Source organism: Dermacentor andersoni, chromosome 10 (genome assembly GCF_023375885.2).
Source record: "Dermacentor andersoni chromosome 10, qqDerAnde1_hic_scaffold, whole genome shotgun sequence".
In the NCBI taxonomy this organism is placed as follows: Eukaryota; Metazoa; Arthropoda; class Arachnida; order Ixodida; family Ixodidae; genus Dermacentor; species Dermacentor andersoni.
Window position 1 is genome coordinate 82,985,251 of NC_092823.1, and position 26,401 is coordinate 83,011,651.

The 26,401-nt window shown below is 44.8% G+C and overlaps 1 protein-coding gene across 1 annotated transcript; it reads left to right on the plus strand.

Moving 5' to 3' along the window:
- The first annotated feature begins 5,296 nt into the window (after positions 1-5,296).
- LOC140213469 (uncharacterized) lies at positions 5,297-9,939 on the plus strand. The gene is given in 4 exon segments (XM_072284712.1): positions 5,297-5,307; positions 5,476-5,605; positions 8,077-8,224; positions 9,557-9,939. Coding segments are annotated over 4 exon segments (672 nt in total).
- The last annotated feature ends 16,462 nt before the right edge of the window (positions 9,940-26,401 follow it).

The window sequence follows — 26,401 nt, forward strand, 5'->3', positions numbered from 1 at the left end:
ATTGTTTTTTATTGCAACAAACTTGAAACTATGGAACATTTCTTTATAGAATGTCGTAGGCTCGACGTGCACAGAAAACGATGTCTGTAGGGTCCCCTTCACCAACTTGGATTGCGCATGACGCCCCCTGTGATACGGTCTCTTGGGGCGTCGGCACTAGGACACTACAATAGGAACTTATTTGATGCCATATTTATTTTTTTAAATTAAACAAAGAGACTGTCATGTCAACTTTATTGCGTTACTTTCCTCAATATGAGCACAAAAATATTAGCCTAATTTTAAATTAATACAGCCTGATACTTGATAATTTCGATTAGTATTTATATGATATTATTTATCAATTACAAAGTTCAATTTAGGTAATATTACCTTCACACCTACTGCCACCCGATTCATGGCCGATCACCCGTAGTGGGTTTAGCCATATGCGTAGGCACCAAACCAAACGAAACTAGCGCAATCTCCTTGCGTCATCGTCTTTAGCGCGTTTTTATGAAAGCTGTTAAGACGAACCAACTAACCCAGAATAAGGTATTGTTCTTAAGCTTGTTTTTTTTTTCAGACGGAAATAATTTGAATAGCATTCAATAGACCACAGAGGACGAGACAGTAACATTCAGACACACACGAACAGTTTGAGCGCTATGTAAATAACCACATAAAAGAAGTTCATCATGACAAGAAGGAGTTCATCAGATTGTTTCTCCTTTTGTTTCTCCATTCCTTTCTTTATGTTTTTTTTCTTTTGCGATGGCAACGGACATGCTGCAGTCCGGGTCTACGACCCGCGTATCGACAATATGTCAGAAAGGATACATACAGAACGATTTAAGTTAGAAAGGAAGTGGTCGTCAAATAGTTGTTTTCTATCGTGGCTTGATTTTCCGTCCGTCCGTCCGTCCGTCCGTCCGCCTGTCTGTCTGTCTGTCTGTCTGTCTGTCTGTCTCTCTGTCTGTCTGTCTGTCTGTCTGTCTGTCTGTCTGTCTCTCTGTCTGTCTGTCTGTCTGTCTGTCTGTCTGTCTGTCTGTCTGTCTGTCTGTCTGTCTGTCTGTCTGTCTGTCTGTCTGTCTGTCTGTCTGTCTGTCTGTCTGTCTGTCTGTCTGTCTGTCTGTCACATATGAGATTTGATATAAAACAGTCTTTCGATATATCAGGTAGTTCGATGTACTCTAACTCACCCAAACGAGATTTGTTGCGCAGTTCGTCAGATAGGGATTTGTTCTCTTTCACGGACAAAGTAAGCCAGGAAGGAATACGTTTGTAGATCACGAAACTACGTGTAGGGGTCCGTAATTTTGGTCTCTTCCCTGAATTAAGTGTCACAGCAATGGCGTTATCGATGCGCCATATTGTGTAGACTAGCTGATCAGTCCATTTTCTCTGCAGTGGGTTCCTCTAGAATTCGATGTATTATTTCGTCATATGAACGGAGTTATGTTACATGAGCATCGATAAACAATTTGTAGGTGTTTTATGTAGAGAACAATTAGTTTTATCCGGATTTCTGATGTTGGAGGTAAACATTCGTAGAGAGAATGCCAATTTAATTCGCGTGGTTGGGTCAGTAGCGTAAGCAATGTACGATCGATATTAGCGCTTATCTGCGTTAAACAAACACGCTTATAGCCTGCCAATCCAGCCCTCCTCGCGCATCGAACCGCCATTGCGAGCGACACTTTGGAGGTGCACCGGCATTACTGGGGTGAATGGCGTTGGGGTGTCGACATGTGACTCATTGAGAATGTAATCTTATTTCTCTGTCAGATAAGAAAGGTCAGCGCAGTACCAAAATGCGGTTCGTCTCCGTAGCCTTCCTTCTTGGACTCGTGGTCGGTGAGTGAGACGAACATTATTATTTCACTCAATTTAGCTGAGTGTTGCCTGCTCACAAGTGATGGACTAAGCGAGGATTGCGTGATTTTTCGCTTAATTCGCTCGTTTCCCTTTTGCGTCTGTCTGGTCTTGTCGACCCTTTCATTAGCAGTGTCTCGATTATACATTATACATGGCGTTGAATGCAAAAGCAATTTTTTTCACAACCCTATACAATATCATAAGCGTATTGAGTACGTAGATTTGCAGTTTATTAGGATAACTACCAGGTTTGCCGAACGTTTGCACATGGTTGCTCTGTATTATTGCTACCGTTCTTTTTGGCATCCGAAGACTATCATCTCAATAAAAATTGTTCGCTCTCCTGTAATCGAGAGCACACGTAAGCATGAAATGGAAACAGGCGAAGTAGACTCGTTGGAGATGATACTAGCCGCAATCTTAAAATGGGTGTAGTGCATGTTCGGAAAGGCACACCCACCACATCACATCGCACCACTCTCGCACCACCACCACATGAAAGCTGCCCAGCTAGAGGAAGAAAACCGGGTGAAGACAGTACGACAGGCAGCGAAAGACGCCACGGAGACAGAGCGAGCGGCCCAGCTAGAAGTAGAAACGCGCCCGAAGGAGGCGCCACTCAATGTGGCGCCATCTCTCGAGCCATCGCAAAACCCGCACCGGGAAACTCACGGACCACTGGCGTTTGTAAGAGCACAGTCAACTCTGTCTCAGCTCTAAAAGAAGACAGTGAAGTCTATGGGGCCGTGTATCCGCATTTTGAACGTCGTAATTCGAAATGACAAATAAAACTTCTGCGCACTAGAAGTGACCGCTTATGCGATAAACATTAGAAAGAACTCTGAAGCAGTCACTAGTGTAATAAGGTGGACTTGTACCAATAGTTGGGGGCGAGAGACCTCATTTTCTTAAGTTTTGCCTGGTCGCCCCAATTTTCATGTTTTGCTCTCGCAACTATGCCCGGATAATGGCTCTGGTTTCTGGCTCAAAGTCACTTGAAGGTCGCCGACAACGGGAGCTAAACGCGTTTCATGCTTAAAAACCAGCGCATCTGCTTGTAACAAATATCGAAGTTATTTCGTGATATAATGTGTCTTTCGAAGACCGAACGATTTTTCATGCTACATCCATATCTTTTTCCTTCCTAATGTTTGCGCAGAGTTTCCAGAAATTTGTATAAATTTGGAGGCCTTATGAGCAGTGTCAATTCGTGATTGAATAGGGTTCACGTAGTGACGGTCCCGGGGCGGATTCATGGCGCTTTTCGTGCACCCTCTTCTTCGATAGTCTAGAATTGAGAATAGGTACTACGACGTCTGGCTTGACTATCGGGGCTTATCAAGAGGCTGTCTCACGTGGTTGGCTGGTCTTATAGTCAAAAGATAACGAAAATTCCCACTTGAGCGAACCTTATAATCCCACTTTTCGCATAGCAAGGCATACAGAACGTTAGATCATTCCGCAGCCACGTACTAATCGTGGTCTACAACTGTTGTATTTTTCTCGACGCAAGAAATTACGAGTGATCCTACTTAATTTTGACAGCTTGCAACCATTATCCCAGAGAACCACACAGTAAAGAATGTGTTTTTTTTAATGTTTCTTTTATATTTAGTGCTCAGTAATATTTGTTATGTACGCTCTGTTATGCATAATTTAGAAATTATTTTGTACCGTCTGTTTTGTGGCTGCTTTTTGACAGCTGGAGTTGACGCGGCTCGCCAAGCTGATAAAATGCAGCTTTTCCCGCCTGTTATTCTCACCGCTAGGGTGCATTTCATCGTGTAGGGGTGTGGTGACATAAACCAAACTAAATAAATTCAATAAAATGAAGCGAAAATAATAAAATATGGGGGCGATCGTAACTGTCTCGCCTGTAGGTAAGTGGAGAAGATTAAAGAGAACTGAGCGGCTGGATATTTATTTCATACGAAAGCGTAAAATGAGCCATTTTGCGAAGAAAGCCGCCGGCGTCATCAGCAGTGAAACGGGTCCTAACTTCCCATTGGCTGCGACGCCACTTTGCGAGAGCGCTTCCGCGTGCTCGTGACGCTGGCTCGGGCCTCGACGGAGCAGGCGGGTGCAAGAGTAAAGCGCGAGACACACGGTACGACGCGGCGACGGATCCGGCGTGCAGCAATCCGGTTTTCGGATGCTTCGGCTTGCCGCTCACGTCATTTCGAGACACACGGTGCGGGAAGTCATCGCGGCGCCGGTTAGTTGTAGCTCCGCCCAAAACAGTGTTGCCCGACCGACCATACAACAGCAACAAAAAAAAATGTCGCCAAAAGTTCTTTTTCTCCATAATTAAATATATTAAAATGATGCGGAGAAATAAAATAAGTTAACATCGGCATGAATTTATGCAAATAAACAATGTAGTATATGTAGTGATACATTATTGGTTGTACGCGGAAGAAACTAGTACTGAGATGTTGGTAACAATGGCAGTACGAAGGCAGGGACTGCAAGCAAGTGTTAGCTTGTGTTCCGTGCTGCTGCTTCTTGCTTCGTGCTTTCCGCAAGTCAGGCGTGAGCGAAACTGAAATGGTCCTTACTCAGCGCCGCAAAAGACTGCTGTTACTGAAAAAGAAAGTTCTTCTTATTCAAAAAAGCCTGGAAGAAGAACGCTGGCGCAGATGGTGGGTCCGACCCTCGTGGAGAACGCGACACGCCGAGAGCGAGTTTTTCACCACGGTACGTATCGTGTGTTTTGTTATCGCTTGCACATTGCTACTAATTACACGCGCCAGAACCTTTCGACAGCTTAAAACCCAATTTGAGCAATTTGGCGCGACGATATCGCTTGTCGCTCGCAGCTCGATGTGATGTTTCGAGCGACTAGGTAATGAAAAGCCGGCGGGAATCTGTGGCAGTGTTTCGTGCGTTGTGCTCTTTTAAAATGTTAAACTCGAGATTTGAAAGCCAAAGAAACTCATTTCCTGTCGAGAATTGAATGCACGTTCCAGAAAGTTGGAAAAATGGTACGTGCTATTTTTGGTAAACTTCACGTGGAGTAGCAGTGGAAGTCGATGTAAGTGAAAACTGCGAGTCCGCCGTTCACTAAGAAAATGCAGAGAAGCGCACCGCGCTACCTCTTCGTCGCCCGCGTGTGGTTTCAGTGGCAAGCGACGAGGTGACGCTGCGCTAGTTTTGATCGAATGGGCATTGTACTCACATATATCGCTGACCCAAGTGCAAGTTCACATTATTCGCCAAGTGCATTCCGCGATTTTTTTGTGTGTGCTTAAAAAGGAAATTACCAAAAGTCTGCTTCCTGCTGCAGATGGAAAAAATGCGGGATGGCGACATCGACTACTTCAAAAAATACTACCGCATGGTTCCCCAGCAGTTTGATTTCCTGTTAAGTCTTGTTGGAAGGGACCTGCAAAGGCTTTATTGCATTAAGGAGCCCATTTCATCAGCGGAACGACTGGCCATGACGCTCATGTAACAATGCCATGTAGTTGTAGTGCGGCCCTGTGTCCCAACACTGGCCATCTGCTGTAGAATACCATGCAGAATGATCAGTGGCTTGATTTTCAGCCTTTTCACGTACTTCTAATGGTCCATAAAGCAGTTATTATGAAATATGTATATTCCACAATATCAATGCAGGTATTTGTCTTCTGGAGACCTGATTCAAGACATTGCACTCGCCTTCCCAGTGGGCATATCCACTGCACGCCTGGCTGTCAGAGTCACATGCAAGGCGCTGTGGCACAGGCTTCAGCCAATATACATGCCCGTAAGTACATTCATGTGTAAAATTCTGGATGAAACAAGTCATGCTAAATGCAGAATTTTCAGTCACATGCCACCATTGCTATGCTTGTACATAATAATGCGCTAGATATGTGGTCACTTTATAAAGCTGGATTCACATTGTGCACTGATTTCTACAGACGAGTGTGGTGTGGCTGAGCAGCAAAGTGCAGTGAAGTGCATTGCTGTGCTGCAAAGAGGCGTGCCAGTAGCAGCTTGTTTGTAGTGTTTGGCAGCACTCAGTGATGTCATGCTAGCTAATAGAAATTCAACCGATCATCTCAATACAGGTTAAAAATGTTGTTCAAACGCTTTGCAGTTTGTCTTAATTTGTGTCCATGATGCATCATTTATTCTTATAGTCGTTTGTGTTTCCATTATGATTCTTTTTTAGAATTTGTTAAGTTAAAATTCGTTATTCGCAAATGAAAACATAACAGGGAGAAATTGGAGTTTATTGCTGTCTGGCAGCTTAATGTTCAAGATTGTCCTTGTAACTATCACAAACAATTAACGCAGGCAATAGTCTTTCTTTGGGTGCAAACATGCAATATCCCTTACAGGAGCATATTCTGACGGCTTACATGGTGAACTTATGTGTACTAATTCTCACTGGCAGGCATTTACATTTTTAATAGAAACTGCGCAAGACCACATTTTTTGGTTATTCTTTTTTTACTTTGTTCTGAGCACTTTATTTAAATAATGAAAAAAAAGCACATAGTGCGTGATGCATTTGCTTATCTTACAGGTCCTTGTCGAAACACATCTTTTGCATTTGCTGAGTATCTGTGTCCATCCTAGACTTGTCAGGCTTTTCAACCTTGTCTCTTGTTGTTCTGTTCAGCTGCATCACACTATGCTCTTGCAGCACAATTAATGGAATACTAATTATCTGCCACCCTTCTTTAGAAATAGGCTAGTTAAAAAAATGTCCAGTTCAATGCGTGTAAATGCAATGTGATGTGCCATTTTACTCATTTAAATGTGGTTAAAAGGGCAACAAACTTTTATTAACTCAAAGCCTGAAAGAAATAATAACCGAAATATATAATATATCCTGGTTATCGCTTGAGTATTCAGCAAGAAGAACGCATACGTTAGTGTTCATACTTGATGAATGTTAGTAATATATCCCTGTGACTTGTTCACACAAATAGAGCAGTGTTTATTAGTATTGTAACACCTGGATTTATTCCTGCCATTAACAGAAGTGTGATTCTGGGAGAAAATGTGGTTTACCACAATTTTTATCGAACTAGTTTGGGGTAGAAACATTGGAAATTATCTGGTTTTTCCCAAAAACATAGGACCTTGAGAAATATGAAAGGCCCTATTTATACTACCGGTCAACATGATATTGAATTACTTTGTACGTGGGGATTACGAGGGAAGATTGCCTTCTTTTTGTTGAAAGCTTGTGATTTTGCTCTCAAACATCATACTGTAGCACACGACTTCCATCATTACCCGCCGTGGTTGCTCAGTGGCTATGGTGTTGGACTGCTGAGCACGAGGTCGCGGGATCGAATCCCGGCCACGGCGGCCGCATTTCGATGGGGGCGAAATGCGAAAACGCCCGTGTACTTAGATTTAGGTGCACGTTAAAGAACCCCAGGTGGTCAAAATTTCCGGAGTCCCCCACTACGGCGTGCCTCATAATCAGAAAGTGGTTTTGGCACGTAAAACCCCATATATTAATTATTAATTAATTAAATTAACTTCTATCATTGAATCTGGTCCAATTAAGCAGTGTCTTATCATGATAGTACTGTAGATATGTTACCGCACTCATTTTCTAGAAAATTAAATTCATTAATTGTACAATTAGTTGTACTGTCCTTTACCACTGCACCTCATTTTCCATTTCTGTGCATGAACATTGCGTGGCCTCAGAGCAATTTTAGAGTACATATAATTGGTTTGCAGCCTCTTTCATAACCACAGCCTTTCTGCTTCAGTGCATAGTGAATGAGAGTGCAGGAATGCAAAACACATACCATGGATGGTAACAAACAATAGAGGATCCTCAGGTATTAGTCGGTGCTCTTATTGTGTTCTTATAACGTCATCTGTAGTGTGTAGTCCAAAAGCAAATGCACACTTAGACATGCAGATAAGTTGTACACCTTTGCATACATTGTCAATCCACCGTGGTAGGTCGTTACCCGTCTCATTGAGCGGTAAAAAGAATGCTTGCCGTGCGGATTGCCATGTCAAATGCAAAACTACTGGTTTGCTCTGGCACGGAGATGAACACATTGTATTGCTGCTCGTATGAGTGCTGGTGCACACAGTGCAGTGTAACCAAGGGCTTCATATTGTTTGCATTTTTGTATCATTTCTGCCAGGATGCATCTGCATTAACTTGCCAAAATGTAGGCTGTACACTAATGAGTTGTGCACTACGAAAACTGTGATATGAGAAAACTATTTTTATTTGCTTCTATTCAGAAGCCAGACGCTGCTGCGTGGCTGCACACTGCTGAGGGGTTCTCTCGCACATGGCAGTTCCCAAACTGCATTGGTGCAGTTGATGGAAAACACATCCACATCAAGCGGCCCAAGAACTCTGGCACCATGTATTTCAATTATAAGGTAGGTGTAGTATTTTATGATACTTTGGCAGCGTCCTACTGTTGCTGTTTGAATGTTTTGCACAACCATTATGTGCACCTGCAATGCTAGCAGTGTGCAGAATATTACAAGACTGTTTTTATGTAGCAAAGTGACATCCATGCTTTTCTCTTGCCATTCAGACTAGTACCTCATTAATACAGGCAGAGGGTAGGGCTTGTGTGGATGAGTACATGTATGCAGGGGGCACAGATACCAAATAGGCATGCTATAGGGCATATGTGTACTCAACACACCCCATATGAGGAGTACGGGTGTTCCCAGTTGCTGCCAAATTTCCAATTGTGATTTGATGTGTTTGTTTCGAAGATGCTTCCGATGTCAGATTTCCTGCATTCATTACAAGGTGCCCTAGTCTTCCTTAGATGCCCATTGGTGCATTGTTTGCCGATGATTCACTTAAGTGCAACAACTTATGCTGCTGTGTTGACTCGCAAGTCCTTGAGGTGCAGTGAGATGTTGGAATACTTCCACATGTTGACTTTGTGGCCATTAAGGACTCCCTTATGAATACAACAACTTTGTTAGTCATGAGCAACTTATATAATTGGAAGGCTGTCATTATCTCATGAGTGGTAAGGTGCAGCAGTCATGCATCAAAGCCATCGCTGGTGTACGAGGACAAGCCTTCGGCTTGTCCTCGTACACATTTCATGGCTCATCACTCCTCTTCCTCGCACGGCACAGATACACTGCCCGTCACACTGCCCGCTTCTAGTCACCATCGTAGCACTGCACACGAACGAATGCTGTGTGCAACAGCATGCAACACTTATAACGAATGCAACACTTATAACAAGTTTGTCAGGTATCTCCAGTATCTGTCCAACATCCTGCGTGACTCTTGACCAGCAATATGGCATCGCAGCCCCAAACAATGCTGTTACCAGCTTGCAGATTGAGCTCAGCGTATACACCTATATCTGTCCTGCATACCATGGTGAGATCAGGTAAATAATACCTAGCTTGCTAAGCTCCAGACAATAAATTCGTAGGCTGCCTAAAAAAGGTGACGCATTCTTATTTAAAGATTTTAAAATATTGAGAAGTTATGTGCGCTATGTCTTAGCTCAGAAACTGGTTTGTGGCCTTCTTGCGGGAAATGAATCTCCTGTGGAAAAATTAGTCACCACTTGACTCCAATAATGTAAACCTTAAATTTGAAGATAATGCACATATTCAGCCATTTCAAATTGTCAGGTTTTGTATGAATAGCAGACTATTCAAATAATTAGTGTTCATCATTTCAAATACTTGCACAGCCCTATCTACAAGCCATCTAGAAACAATGTGAAAGCTTTGTCACAAATTACGTAATGTACAATTTAAGAATGGTGTATGTTGTTCTTAAATGGACTATTTCTACAGGGCACATACTCCATCGTCCTCCTTGCCATAGTCGATAATGACTACAAGTTTTTGGTCGTGGATATTGGCGCCTATGGCAAGCTGAGCGATGGAGGAGTCCTCCACCAGTCGCAGTTTGGGCAGCGCTTGGAGCAAGGCCAGTTGCAGCTGCCGAGAAGCTTGGCCTTGCCAAACACCATGCAGCAAGCTCCGTGTGTGTTTGTCGGGGACGAGGCTTTCCAGCTCCGGCCAGACTTCCTGAGGCCATACCCTGGACGAGAGCTCGAAGACAGGAAACGGATCTTCAACTACCGCCCTAGCAGAGCAAGGTGAAGCTCTCTCAAAGCCTCATCCTTGTATCCTTCTCACAAAAGGACCCACATACCCTTTTGAGATAAGGGCGCACGAGGCTTCCTACTGGAGCTTGACCTTTAATGTTGTCACCATGTCCCACTGTCACTAAGAGACATATAACAGAAGCTGCCATGCACCTATAAGTGCCATTTTGTCTATGTATAGACAAAAATGAGCACCTCAGTTATGCATTCCCTATCCTAAATACACACTAAAGGGAAGCATTCAATCAGTTTAAATTGATAAAGCACTTAGCGAGAGTGCTATCATGTGCCACTGAGTGCATCATCCTTGTGATGAAGATGGAGGAGTTAAAAGGTGTTCACAGAAGCTCGTGTGACAGGGCTATTACCTCTTTTACCCTAGACACAAACTTACTAGTACTTTTTAGAAAAGATAACTTCATGCAGTAAGACCCCCATCATGCAAATGAATATTTTCCTTAAATGTAGCGATAACAGTGCAGGTGTCTTACCATGCCTAACAGCACGAGAACTTTCTATCATAAATGAACTTTTTGTGCAGATGAAAGGATAAATGCGTGAACTGTTATGCGTTTCCCAACTATTAATTTCACTACTGGCTTCTCAGATTTCATACTTATTGAGACCTACAGTCATGAGACCAGCAGGTGCGACAAAATTTTGTGACTTCTGCTCGGTGTTAAACGTTGTTTCTTGCCTCTTCTGTACCACAAGAGCCTTGTCTAGCAGTATCACAAAGATGTCTAAGCAATAATTCTAAGGACTGAAGAGGCAATGTGTTTCTTTCATCACGCAGGAGGTGCGCAGAGAACGCCTTCGGTATCCTCGTGACACGCTGGAGGATTCTTGAAAGGGCAATGGGGGAAGATCCCAAGAATGTTGAAGAGGTCGTCAAAGCCCTTTGTGTGCTGCACAATTTCCTGATGCACAGGCGCACAGAGGGTGATGATGCGTACTGTGGTCCTGCATATGCCGATTCTGTCAATGGATTCGGGCACCAACGGTCTGGCCAGTGGCGTGAGCAGCTCGCTCAGCCACCGTTGCCAGTGGCTCGCACCCAGTCACGTAATTTTGCCCAAGCAGCTCGGCATGTGAGAGAAACATATGCCAACTACTTCAGCAGTACTGCAGGAAGTGTGTCCTGGCAGGATGCAGTACTGAGGTAGCATGTGGCTTTATTTGCATGTATTGAGAAGGCATACTGTAGGAGGCTTTAATGTTTTCATGTGTGTTATGCATTTTCATGCCTGGCAAGATCAAAAGTCAGGAGACTTTTCATTTGCGACAACGGGGGGGGGGGGGGGGCATTCAGAGTTTCCATGTCTGGGGGAGGGGGGTTCGTTGAAACTGTCAGGCAGTGTTCCACGAGTCCTTTTGCAGGGACCTTGCAGTAGCAGACTTTGCTTGCTTCAAAAATTTTTCGGAGTAGCCTGCTCAAAGCATGGTCCAGACTGATGGCCTTTCACTAGCAGCAGGTTTTGGAGGGTTGTGTTGCACATTGATGAGCGGAATTCCGTCCTAGTTTTTCGCACCGTACTAGAAACCCTCTCACTCTGCGTTGCTATGCGGTATCACGAGTAAATCCAGCATTATTTTGGCAACTCGGTGAAACATCTGTTTTCCGTCAGTGTTTTTCATTTTTCGAACCATACACCACTGCACGTCCCACATTTCTTCATTCAGAATGTCCTCTGGAAAACTGTACGCCTGTAGTGTTGCAAACTCAGGTCAGCAGGTTCATTAGAATCTCGGTGCAGCAGCTGAGGGAAACTCTGAATAAAGTAACGAAGACTTGAGAGCAACTCCTCTGAAATAAATTTTAGGTTGGCTACCTCCGTATTCTTCAGAGTTGTGTTGTCAAGTGTGACTTTGTGCCTCATGTAATCGCACACAGTGGTAAAGTAAGAGCGAACACATGTGAAAAATTGTGTCTGATCATGTGAACAAAGTTTCCCTACTGATGCTGCTGTATGACAACGAATGACCAGATCACTGTCAGCCTTCTGATTGCGGATATCTTGATGTAGAACTTCAAGCGGAGGAGCACCCTTTACAGCAGTTGGCAAGACAAACCTAGTCAAAAGCTCAGTGAGGAGTTGGAGCAGAACCGAGTGCAGAATATGTATTTGAGGTGCCTGTGATTGTAGCTGGCAATTGGCTTTCTCAAAAAGCGAGATCACACTTAAAAAAAGGAAGTCTGAAAGCCACGTCAATGTCAGAGCTAAAAAAATGAAGCAGCCTTTCTTCACGAGTGGGAACAGCTTCTTGTCTTGCAGACTCTGTTAACACTTTGGCTCTCCTTGTAGCTGGGGCATCCTTTTCTCTGTTGGTGCTTTACGCTTGCGACTGGCTTCATCATACTTTGCACCTCGTGACGTTTCAGGCCTACGAGGATGGGCACCGCTTCTTTGATTTGATTTCATTTAAGAAAAAGCTAACCGGAAGTTGCGATCGGTCAAGAATTCTTGTCTAGTGACAACCAACGAGTCGGTACATGCTTCAAAGCTTTGCGCATTTTCACATTGTGCATTTCTTGAAATTCAGACAGCTTGACTTTGCGTTTAGAGCTTTTATACAAGTAATAAAAGATATCCACAAAAACCTCATCAAACTTAGCCGGCAAGCACGCGGCTCCTTTCTCGGCAGCAAGGTTAATTAGATGGCACGGGCAGCCAATCATAACCAAGTTTTCTTGTGCCTTCTTTAAGACTGCGGTGACGGCGTTTTTTTTTTCTCCCTAACAATGTTTGCGTTGTCAGCACAAAACGCAATGCAGTTTGACACGGGCACGTCAAAGATCTCCATTGCCTTCAACACGAGGTTCCCGATTTTTTTCTTACAATCGCCTCCCCGTGGAGTTCCTGAATGCTGAGTAACCTACTTTCAATGCGCGAGCATTCATCGACATAGTACGTCACCTCAATAGCTGTGCAGTAGTGTCGTTGTTTCCGTCAACCGCAACAGCAAAAGCACGGTGCTTGATGGTCTCCAGCATCTTGCTCTGCAGCTCTGATGCCATTTCTCCTACTATTGCACTTGCCTTTGTACGTCCACATCCATAATGCTTTGACTCGTCGCATTTCAGAACGGAGTCAAGGTTCACACAGTGTCTTCTTCCATATTCTGGTATAGACAGAGTACCTTTGTTAGTATATGCTCCGTCATTGCTGTTTCTTTTTTCCATAGTGTCTGTTGCAGCATGTCATTCGTTGACCACTTCTGCATATTCATCCCTGCTAGTGTTCAGGATTTCGTCATGCTGAAGTGCCAAATACCAAATCATCCGCATAGCTTTCCTTGGGCTGTGTAGCTGATAGGAGAGAAGGACTAGTCATCTTGAGCTCCTCGAGCCAAGAAAGGCTTTATTCTTGGTCAGTACTTCCTCAAACCACAAGCAAAGCACATCCCTGTCGTCTTCCTTGATGGATATCTGAAGGAATGCCTTTTGCATATTTGCTGTAAGGCCAAATACGTACAAACGAAGCCTGATGGCCACTTGATTTCAAGTTGACGTTGAGTATGGACAACTCCGACTTCGTCGCCTTTAACTGGCAATACAGGACACGGTGTGATTGAAAGGTCGAAGGGTCTGGATTGAATCGTCTCATTCACCTTGTTAATCATCCTTGTGCTTTATGCTCAGCGAAAAGTCCACTTGTTCTTGATGTGCTCCACGACAATCTGACTGCAAATGTCTCTGCCATACAAAGCCGCAGTTGCAAAGGCACCGGCTGGCTTTCTGGGTCGTTTAGCACCAGAAATACGATGCGAGAAAAGACAGTTTCCGGGGTTTATTGGCACAGAGCGCCAAGCCATCCAAACATGGCAAAAGCATCATTACAAGACTTATGTTCGCATCCTGCCGATCGCGCGCCCATCCCACTTTCGTCCTCTTCTATGCGCGAGCACAATTTTCAACAGAGGCTGCAGCATTTCTCTTACGGCATATGACTCATTTTGTGGCTGGAAATAAATGATTTTTATAAGCCAAACAGTTTCTTGCTATTTTTATCTTCACAAAATATTCTGAGTGCAGCGACTTGTTTTTACATCTCGCTGGCTTTAAATGCAGAAAGAAAACACTCCAACAAAAACCTGGATTGGATATTCCTGAATTACATCTACAATGTAACACTCGTGATCCAAAAGTAAATGGCAATTTTTCACGGGGCACATTAAGTGGAATGTAACGGCAAGCAATATGCCTTTTCATATATCCAGCTGCGGATTACTGCCTTTTTAAAAATTCTTGGCTCAAGTTACGTGAAATACCAGGTATACTTTTGTTGCATTTAACATAATAGATGCCCCTGCTTTAATCTATTTACTTCCTATAGTTCTACATGTAACCTATATATGTGTTTCCCATGCTGCTAAAATTCTTAATGGGTATGGCAGGTGGAATGAATAAGTAATGCATACATTATGGCCTTCATACTGAGGTTACAATGAAGCTCTACTGTTTTAATTACCTATATCGACCCAATGTGTCTAACACATGAAAGTTGCGGACAGATTCGGGCACACAAGAGTTTTTTTACATGCATTTATTCAGCTTGTGCACTAATTGGTTTCCGCATCCCGCACTGCAGGACTGAGCGTTGTCGGGATGACTCCCGCTTGGTAGTGCAGGAGCACTTCCAGCAGGTGCACCTTGCACTGCCCCCTTAGGTGCACTGGCACACTGTCCATGTCGTCTGCCAGTGAAAGAAGAAATTGCTCGCTTCTGCCCAGTTTTTCTTCCTGCAGCTGGGCATCCACTCTAGATAGCATAGCATGTGTTTGTGATTTCCTCTTGTGTCTTTTTGTTTGAAAAGTTGTGCGTGTAATAGTGGATGCAGCTTCGTGTGTTTGTGTTGGGGAGTGCGAAGAAAGGGAGGAAGGCTGTGTAGATTGAGCGGGGTCATGGGGCGAAATGTTTGAGAGAGGTGTTGATGATCGTGTTTGTGTCATGTCTTCCTCATGTGGGAGTTCAATGTCTGTTGTGTCTTCACTGCTGGAACCTTGGTGGGGCAGCATGGAACCAAACAGCGCAGACGGGTCGTCGTCGGTATCCCTGAGGACCTCGTCCAGTGAATTGAGAACATCCAGGTTGCTTGTTGTTCTAAGTGGGGAAAGAGAAGTGGATTAAATTGTTGTTTCGGCGTCACATAGAGCCAAGAAGGGGGAAAACGGGCATAAGAATATTCCGTAACGTCAACATGAGTAAGCTTTTGCTATCCGAGTAGAGAGTTGGGACTTTCAAACATGAAGTGCAGTACAATAACTACAGCTTGAACAATGCAAGCATCCATTCATACACACAATGTTTGCTTAATGGAAAGCTCAAGTATCTGTTTTCTGGCCAATTTGACGACCAGAAATTGTCAGCTATTCCTACAGTGTCTGCTTTCCATTATTTTCTGCTGCCTGCTGGGGAAATTTCTGTTCATCACCTGTATATTTTTGTTGTGTTCTGATGCACAATGCCATTTAAAAGCACAACAAAAAGCACTTTTTGATTACCTGTGTTTACTGAAAGCATTCAAAGGCAGTCACTGCTTCTCGCAATGAAAACGACGCAACACACCAAGACAGGCGAAAGGAAAGAGCGTCACCTGCAACTAACTTTACTCCATGAAAACATCGCAATGTATAGCCACGCCTTACATGCGCAGCAAGGATCCACGCATCATACCACCATAAATCTGTCAATATCAGACATGTGCTAGTTTGAAAAGCAACTGAAGAATTCAAGCTCAGCACTGTGCAACACTTCTGACGTGTCGCTAATACAGATCTTTTTTTTTTTTATCTAGTATGCCTCCAACATTTCTCATGCCAGCACCTCGTTGCTTCTGCCAATAATGGCGATCCTTTTAAATCTTGCCTTACAATGACAGGATTCACAGTGCACAGGTGAATGTCCTGAGTGGTTATTCTTAACGGAACGTTCATGTTGTAAAGTTTTGATGCTAACATATCGCCCCGTTTGGCCAATGTAAACCTTGCCGCAGCTGAGTGGAATTTCGTCAACCACACCCGCCGCACAGGTGACTTGGGGCCTTGCATGCCTCTTACCACATATAGATGGCTCGAGTGCTTTTGAAATCCGTGGGTACAGACCCAACAGATTCCTTTGAGCAGAGAAGACCAGAGATACCTTGTACCAATTAGCTACCTTCTCCAGGTCATGCTCAACTTTACGTACGTAAGGTACTATTGACCTTTTTTCCATTCAATGCCGTTCCTTCTCTTTTCCTTTCAATTATTGAAGGAATGTTTCAGCTACTGCACCTATGATGGAGCAAAGATACCCGGCTGCGAAAAGCCAGTTGACCTGTCAAAGCTTTCTGCCATCCTGTGAGGGCAAGATCTCACTAGTGCGCCTTCCAAAACCACAGAGGCAATACCTCTCTTAATGACTGTTTAGCGGGCCACATCATAGGGTATGAACTTTTTACATGATCGGGGAATAGTAGATGCTCTTTCCTTTCACCCGGCTTCCTTTGTTTGTTGCATCATTTTCGTTGCTAAGAAGCATGCACCAACTAGCCCAACGACAAGTGTTATTAACAACGACTGCTGTGGCTTCACAAATTTTAACAGTGTACCTTTTGCTCACTCGCATGCTGCAAAACAGTATACATTGGTGTTAATAAAGGAAAAATCAGAAATCCACCCTTTCGTAGCAATTGCTACAAAGGAAACCCATACGGGTTCCTCAAAAGAAAAGCTTCAGAGTTGAAAAATTCGTCCTGGTCTGGGACGAATTTTTCACGGGACGAATTCCTCCTGGTCCCGGACCAGGAGGAATTTTTCTTCAACCTACCGTCCATTTGCTTGGGCGATTGTGTAGATTAGGCCTAGCGGTGTTAGCAAATGCTGGTCATGGTCATATGCGTATGGGGAATTTTTTCTTACCGCAGGAATCACGCAGTACGTGATCTTACTGTAGTATAGGAACGGGCAACTGGATCAGTACACCCTTATGTGCTAGGGCGACGAAATTCATCAGGGCACCAGGGCGACCAAATTCAATACTATTCTACGAAGGGGAAAAATTGGAGTCTGTAGAAGAGAAAAAGTTTCCTAATGAATATTAGAAGAATATGTCCAGGAGTCCATCTGAACTGTTCCGCGGCCTAGGAATGGAGAAAAGCGAAAGAAAGATGGATGAAACAAAAGAAGGACAGCACTAGAGAACAAGGAACACCCACATACAACAAAGATACGCAGATGTTGTATTAAAATATGAAATATATGATAAAGTAGCATAAATATGTCACCGTGTATAACTTAGCAGGCCATGAAGACGGCGGTACGATAACGCAGATATAGAGCAACAAAACGATGGTGACTAGGAAGTACTGTTTCTTTGCTGAAGAAAAGTGAAATCAGCTAATACCCAATTTGTTTAGTAATGCGATTTTTTTTTTGTCTCATAAATATTGCCTCTTTTAGAGTTTACGAGTTCGTTCAGTTTCATGCCCAATTGTGCGTGTACAAGTATTGTAGTTTTTCGTTATTCGTATCTTTGCGAGGTAGTAGCAGCTTCCAGTTACAAGCTGTATTAGCGCGTGATGATTACCAATAGACAAGGAAGCTATTGATGTGCCCCAGCATGATTTCGCTACAGTCGTTCGTCACTGTAAAATGCGGCTTTATTTCTATATTTTGTTACAAACTCCCATATCGTTTAATTCTACGACACGCGCTACTTATATAACAGCCCTTCCACATTTCACGAAATACCGCTTACAACAAAGCAGGTTTTCCGTACTGATGAGTTCGTGATAAGGATGGCTTATGTCATGCGCATGCGCATTGTGTTTTGCTTGCTTGCAGCTTTTCTGGCCTTCTGCTCCACAACAGCGGAGCAAACACAGCTGCCGCATCTCCGAGTCCGTAAGTACATGAATAATATTACAGTATGAATTATGCTGTTTTATGTAGTCAAACCATGATATGAATGTGACGCGCGCCGGAGTGGGGACTTCGGAATATTTTGACCGCCTGCGGTTTTTAGAAAGCAGCTCTTAAAGACCCGTTCCTGCGGCGAACGTCGGCGGCGGCGGCGGCGTAACCGCGCGAACGAGCACAACAGTGAAAGATGAAAGACGCGAGCCGCGGACGGCGGGCGCCAATGAAAGCGGCCCCTTCATTGAGGTGCGCGTGGGAAACTCGTTTCATGTAGTTTCATGCGGACCCGCCCGACCATTCGATGCGTACTACTCTTATCTGGTCTCAGCAGGAGTGCTAGTTTCGACTCACGTGAGCTCTCGCTCGCGCTTGTTTGGTCTCGTTCTTGCTTGTTTCGATTGGCATGGTTTGAAATAGTTTTGTAACCTGATTTTTTGCACGACGCGAATTGTGTATTACTTTGTGGAAGCCAAGCAGCAGCCGCGATTACACTGGAACCTTCCAGGAGTCATGTCTAGAAGCCGATCTTTCGGCTAACAGATCAGATTCTCGACCTATGGCCGACTCAGCTACGTGTCTCTCTCTGAATACTTTGGCTCACTATTTCGCGAACCGAAAGCAGGTATAGAGCTGCGCTCAAATATCCAGTTAGAGAGTATCGTAATCGTCGCTGAAGTTTTTATACCATGCACCTAAATGTACGTACCCGAGGGTTTATCGTATTTCTGCCCCATCGAATTTCGACCGGCGGGGCCGGGATTGGTCCTGCCACCTTGAGTTCAGTACACTCTAAAACAATATTGGACCCTCTGGGTTGTATATTGCCACACAACAATAAACGTAATCTGTCTTGTCCGCAGTTCCTTTCGTTAACGCTGGGAGTTCGGTATGACATATACATTGCCGAGAGGAAAGTAGCGGGCACGGCGTTTTGAAGAAAGGAAATGCAAGCAAGACAGATGACGATTATCGTTGTGCAGCAGATGAACACCCCAAAGGGTGTACGTTTGTCTAAGAGTGCAGCGGAATGCCACAGCCGTTAGGCTACCGTGGCGGGTAATATCACTAAAGAGTGTTAGCATGCCGTATTTATAATCGTTGCTTTTTTTCCTTCTAGACTGAACAGAATATTCAAGCATCGCCTGTACAAGATAACACAATCGTAGGTATTCAGCGGTATTACACGAAGAGGCAGAAATAAATTTTAATTGACTAGTCAACAAGAAATCGTAGTCAACAATTAGGATTCTAAATAAACAATTTACCGTGCTATCTTGCATTTGCAAGTTGTAGTCAGTGACTTAATTCACAAGGTGTATACGCGTTTGCAAAGATTTTGCAGAATTACTGTAGTTTATGATCTATCCGCCTGCAATTCGTAAAGTCTAATGTTGTAAATTATTTAATATATTGCGTAGTAAGAAAATGTTTGTTGATTAGTCAATTACGCGTTTTGATTCACTGTGTACGCAACGTCAGGCACACGTAAACCTTAAAATTATGTTTACCATTGAGAAGTGTCTGTGTGCAGTGCCGTTTTGCAGAACGCCGGGCGGGTGGATATAAGCCCCAGTGCTCGTACTGTCATGCTATGGGGGCTTAAGTTGAGCCAATGAGAGCATACTGAGCTATTACTGCAATGGCGGACGAGGTGTCGCTGGCGTTGGGGATTTAGCAGCCACGTAGTCACTCATATAGAGTTCTAGTCCTTTCACAATGACGGCATAGAAGCCATCTATCCTGGAGTTTTAGTTGTGTTCACAAATTTGGGCTCGCGTTAAGATTTTACGAACCTTGCATCGAGGTTTTCCAAAAGTTTGTTGACGAAACTGTTTCGTTCTTATGTCTACGACGATACTCTTGTAAGGAGCTGATGGTGAAAAGACGCGCATGTGCACTTGCCTCGGTCAAGTTAATTCTGGCAAGTTCCTGGAAGGCATGCGGCATGACGGCACACTTCTTCAATAATCATGCATTGATTCAGTACAGCTTCTTTATTGTTGTAGGGAACCTTTTTTACGCGCTGAAGTGCCAACTGAATCCATTATATAACCTGGCCTCTTGCATATCTAAAAGTTTATTTACTTGAGACGCGCCATTCAGTTACATGTCCTCACTGAATCTTAACTGAAGGCAGTGGACGGTGCTTGAGGTTATAGAGGCTCGTGGTCATGCTTACTACGTACTCTTGCGTATTTAAAGATAAATGGAGCCCTATGCGACCCAGAGGCCACTTGAATTCAATGAATTTCGATTCATGGACTTGAATTCACTGGGACTCCCTCAAGCTCACGAATAGCTCCCGGTCCAAGTGACCGCGAGTGAGCTGCCTGGCGGGTGAATTCGCGCACTTGTGGCATAAAGCGAGCGGTGCTTGTTCGCAGCATAGAGGTTACTACAAAAATCACTGGGCGAAATTCTGGCGCTAACGTCTAAGGAAGCTATCCACCGTCGTAGCCGCGGGGCTTCGTCGTTGCGTTTCTGAGCACGAGGTCGCGGGTTCGGTTCATGCCGCGGCAGCCGCCTTCCAATGCAGTCGGGATGCAAAAACGATCGTGTACGAGAGCCCCCACTGACGGCGATCCTCATGATGAGATAATGGTTACGACACGTAAAGCCGAAGAATTGTTTTTGTCTTTATATGGGAGCTGCAAGAATGGTGGTTCAGCCAGCATAGGCAGCACGTGATGGATGGGAATGATGGGCCGCAAAGGAATTTCCCCAGACCTCGTCCTCCTGGCTTTAAACGGCTTTGTGAATTGGCAACCTAACTGTATTCAGCAAGAGACTACCCCATCAACAAATAAATTTGCAATTATTGCACATGCGCGCCGAGACCAATTGCTTTGTTGTGTTTTGAAAACTGTGAGTTGGGCAAAACTTGGAAAAACAAAAACGTAGTAGGTGCCTGCGAAGACACGTTAGAAGTCACAAGATGAAGGTTATACATGCATGCACTAAGCATCGTTTTCATGGTAGCTCAGGGATCGTAATGTCAGAGTTCCCTGAAGTGACGTTCGCACGAAAGTCTCGCGCGTCGAACGTAGCCTCCGAATCCACGGTGCTGATGCTGGGACAGTGAAGTGCACGTAGTCCAAACCTCATACTGCAAGTTGAGACAGCGCGACAAGACGCGGTGGAGGAACACTTACTCCCTTCATCAACGCTATTCCTGTGTGTACTTGTAGCTTTTGTCGTTGTCTTTTCGCGTTGTTTAAACTTGCGGTATGCGGCAACTCGCCAGAACATAAATACTCCTCACTCCAAACCTCTTTGCTACTGCTCGAACAGCAGTCTCTCGCAGCTCCATCTGGCTAGCAGTGGCTCCTCGTGGTTTTCTAAACTGTGGCCGCCAATGATGTGACATGACGACGTCAACTGCATTTCGCAGGTCGAGCTGGCGGCTGCCCAAACAGCGGCAACTGCCTCAAGGCCTGCCAGAACAGCGGCCGCAACACAGAAAAGTGCGTGGGACGCCATCGCTTATACTGCGCATGCAGTTGGATCGCGGCACTCGCGAAAAAAGTCCAATAAAGCCATAACTTGTGCTTGGTGTGCGCGGCGCCGCCATTACAACAACAAATAAAAACAACTTCTTGTGTTGTATGACACGGAAATTCATTTTACCGAACGCGGCAGGCTGGTGCTTCAGTATCCCTGCCGTATGATCTTGAGCGACAACCTTCCGTGTACTACCGTGGAGTGGTAAATTGCAGTTACTGGACATTTTCCAGTACTTACCCGGCAGGTCTAGACAAATGAGGCTATGGATTAGATCCGGTTATTGGATGGCACAGTTAAAGGGACAACCAAGAAAATAATTAAGCTTTATGAATAAATATGTTTATTTTTAATGCCGTCAAGTTCGCGTTCAGCGTGAGCGGGAACATGGTAGGTCGCAAAGAATGCAATAAACGAACGACAAGTGGCGACGTTATTTCGAAGTTCCGGCGCCCCTTTTTCCTTACGCCATAGGTTTTGACAGCACCTCATACTGCCAAGTGCAACGAATAAATATACTGCATTATAGGTGAACCAAGGAAGGTTTAGAGAACCTTTCCTGGTGCTAAAATTGTTCAGATGCGATGTAAATACAGTTAAACATCGATATAACGAAGTAGGTGAAATCGGCAGTTTGCTTTGTTATATCGAGATTTCGTTGTATCAAAATTCGACCTTTCATGAAAATAAGCGTAGTCGCCGATCGATTTTTCTTACACGAAACGCGGCCGTAGAATTTTTCGAATTATCGGGCAACAGAGGAAAGCAAACTTGAATGAGAAAACAATTAATTTTGATGACTTTGGGGGTCGGCGACGAATGATACGGTTTCATGGCACGTCGACGATATCTGCACATAGTATGTACGAGCTATGCGAAGCCAGCCACATTTTATCCCAGCGGCTGATAGCGTCGTCCCAGTGCGGGCGACGCTATCATGAAAAGCGCCGGCGAGGGGGAACGAATGCTGTGTCAGCCTCTTGCTCCAACGGGTCAACGAAACTTGAGACTACGCAAACTTCAATACTTAAGGCGCAGGAACACAGCTTACACGAGGCCACGCCGTCTGGGCAGGACCACTCTTTGCACACGAGGCAGATTACCTCTAAAGCAGGGTGAGCGGCTGCGTACGCGCTCAGCCGCGCTTACAGCCATGCGCAGCCTCTTCCGAAAGTGCCACAAATCGCGACGCGCGTCAACTTAACCCCCCCCCTCCTCTCGCCTACATGATCACGCTACCGCGAGCTCGCTCCCCTGCCCCCCTCCCTCCTTTTCCTTTGCATGTGCGGGAAGGCGATACTCGTGCGAAAAGCCACCATCTCTCTTTCTCACGATCACACACTAGCGCCTCAAGCGCTACAGGATTGAAGTTTATCTGTACTCTCAAATCCATAACGTCACACCGACGTAGAGACGTTGTGGTTTCGTTGCGAAATTCGAGAAGAAAAAATTGAGCTACGACAAAAGCACCTATTCCATTTTGAACTAACCCTTTCCTGACCAATCGCTCGGAGTAGGCATGGACCACAAATTTCAAAGCTCCAAATCCATATCTGCATCACGGATACGCTTTACCTCCCACTGCTTTATAGGCACGTGTCCAATTATTTTCCGGCAGAAGTCAGGGTTTGCGCTCAATTCAAGCGTGCTTGAAAAGCGGAGCAGCTACATGCAGCGCTAGCCCCACGCAACCCAACAAGATGTCTACGCTGACCACAACGGACGTGGCGACCCCGGTTATGGCCACACATGCGTCGGCTGCAAGCTATCCGTGTAGCACCCACCGCCAAACACGTGATATGCGATTCTGTGCATCACCCGCCAGGAAGAAGAGCTCAGCTGTGAGAAGGCGGGTGCGACCTGTGGGCAGCCGAGAAGACGGTTGCCTAGCCCTGGAATCTCTCCGGGCTTTTGCGCGGGGATCTAGGGTATTACATCGGCTGCAGTGATGCCGCGCCTCGCAGTGCGCCTTTTTCACTTTCACATGTCTCGCATTAATGCGTAAGCGCGTCTAGGGTACTTCACGCACTTTCCTGGGGCTACGACCTCTAAGTGTCACGTGGCAATGCGGAGATATGCATGCAATCATGCATCGACTACGTTTTAGTTTCTGAAACGGTTTACCAATGACTCAATCAAATGACGGTATATGAAAACAGATAGCCTGCGTAACAACCATTCGCGTGTAACTGACTTCATTTTGACATTCGACGGTTCGACAAAATGAAGCAATATCATCATCATCATCATCATCATCAGCCTAGTTACGCCCACTGCAGGGAAAGGGCCTCTCCCATACTTCTCCAACTACCCCGGTCATGTACTAATTGTGGCCATGTTGTCCCTGCGAACGTCTTAATGTCATCCGCCCACCTAACTTTCTGCCACCCCCTACTACGCTTCCCTTCCCTTGGAATCCAGTCCGTAACCCTTAATGACCATCGTTTATCTTCCCTCCTCATTACATGTCCGGCCCATGCCCATTTCTTTTTCTTGATTTCAACTAAGATGTCATTTACCCGCGTTTGTTCCCTCACTCAATCTGCTCCTTTCTTATCCCTTAACGTTACACCTATCATTCTTCTTCATTCTTCTTTCCATAGCTCGTTGCGTCGTCCTCAATTTCAGCAGAACCCTTTTCGTAAGCCTCCAGCTTTCTGCCCCGTAGGTGAGTACTGGTAACAAACAGGTGTTATACACTTTCCTCTTCAGGGATAGTGGCAACCTGCTGTTCATGATTTGAGAATGCCTGCCAAACGCACCCCAGCCCATTCTTATTCTTCTGGTTATTTCAGTCTCATGATCCGGATCCGTGGTCACTACCTGCCCTAAATAGATGTATTCCCTTACCACTTCCAGTGCCTCGCTACCTATCGTAAACTGCTGTTCTCTTCCGAGGCTGTTAAACATTACTTTAGTTTTCTGTAGAATAATTTTCAGACCAACTCTTCTGCTTTGCCTCTCCAGGTGAGTGAGCATGCATTGCAATTGGTCTCCTGAGTTACTAAGCAAGGCAATATCATCAGCGAATCGCAAGTTGCTAAGGTATTCTCCATCAACTTTTATCCCCAATTCTTCCCACTCCAGGTCTCTGAATACCTCCTGTAAACATGCTGTGAATAGCATTGGAGATATCGTATCTCCCTGTCGGACGCCTTTCTTTATTGGGATTTTGTTGCTTTCTTTGTGGAGGATTACGGTGGCTGTGGAACCGCTATAGATATCTTCCAGTATCTTTACATATGGTTCATCTACACCCTGATTCCGTAGTGCCTTCATGACTGCTGAGGTTTCGCCTGAATCAAATGGTTTTTCGTAATCAATGACGGCTATATATAAGGGTTGGTTATATTCCGCACATTTCTCTATCACCTGATTGATAGTGTGAATAGGGTCTATTGGTGAGTAGCCTTTACGGAATCCTGCCTGGTCCTTTGGTTGACAGAAGTCTAAGGTATTCCTGATTATATTTGCGATTACCTTAGTAAATACTTTGTAGGCAACGGACAGTAAGCTGATCGGTCTATAATTTTTCAAGTCTTTGGCGTCCCCTTTCTTATGGATTAGGATTATGTTAGCGTTCTTCCAAGATTCCGGTACGTTCGACGTCACGAGGCATTGTGTATATAGGGCGGCCAATATTTCTAGGACAGTGTTCCCACCATCCTTCAACAAATCTGCTGTTACCTGATTCTCCCCAGCTGCCTTCCCCCTTTGCATAGCTCCCAAGGCGTTCTTTACCTCTTCCGGTGTTACTTGTGGGATTTCAAGTTCCTCTTGACTATTCTCTCTCACCTTATCGTCGTGGGTGTAACTGGTACTGTATAAATCTCTATAAAACTCTTCAGCCACTTGAACTATCTTATCCATATTAGTAACGATATTGCCGGCTTTGTCTCTTAACGCACACATCTGATTCTTGCCTATTCCTAGTTTCTTCTTTACTGCTTTTAGGCTTCATCCGTTCCTGAGAGCCTGTTCAATTCTATCCATGTTATAGTTCCTTATGTCCGCTGTCTTACGCTTGTTGGTTAACTTAGAAAGTTCTGGCAGTTCTATTCTACCTGTGGGGTTAGAGGCTTTCATACATTGGCGTTTCTTGATCAGATCTTTCGTCTCCTGCGATAGCTTACGGGTTTCCTGTTTAACGGCGTTACCACCGACTTCTTTTGCGCACTCCTTAATGATGCCCATAAGATTGTCGTTCATTCTTGAACACTATGGTCGTCTTCCTGGGTTAAAGCCGAATACCTGTTCTGTAGCTTGATCCGGTATTCCTCTAGTTTCCTTCTTACCGCTAACTCATTGATTGGCTTCTTATGTACTAGTGTCTTCCGTTCCCTCCTCAAGTCAAGGCTAATTCGAGTTCTTACCATCCTATGGTCACTGCAGCGCACCTTGCCGAGCACGTCTACATCTTGTATGATGCCAGGGTTCGCGCAGAGTATGAAGTCGATTTCATTCCTAGTCTCACCATTCGCGCTCCTCCACGTCCACTTTCGGCTAACCCGCTTGCGGAAAAAGGTATTCATTATCCGCATATTATTCTGTTCTGCAAACTCTACTAATAACTCTCCTCTGCTATTCCTAGAGCCTAAGCCATATTCCCCCACTGACTTGTCTCCGACCTGCTTCTTGCCTACCCTGGCATTGAAATCGCCCATCAGTATACTGTATTTTGTTTTGACTTTACCCATCGCCGATTCCACGTCTTCATAGAAGCTTTCGACTTCCTGGTCATCATGACTAGATTTAGGGGCGTAGACCTGTACAACCTTCATTTTGTACCTCTTATTAAGTTTCACAACAAGACATGCCACCCTCTCGTTAATGCTATAGAATTCCTGTATGTTACCAGCTATGTTCTTATTAATCAGGAATCCGACTCCTAGTTCTCGTTTCTCTGCTAAGCCCCGGTAGCACAGGACGTGCCCGCTTTTTAGCACTGTATATGCTTCTTTTGGCCTCCTAACTTCACTGAGCCCTATTATATCCCATTTACTGCCCTCTAGTTCCTCCAATAGCACTGCTAGACTCGCCTCACTAGATAACAT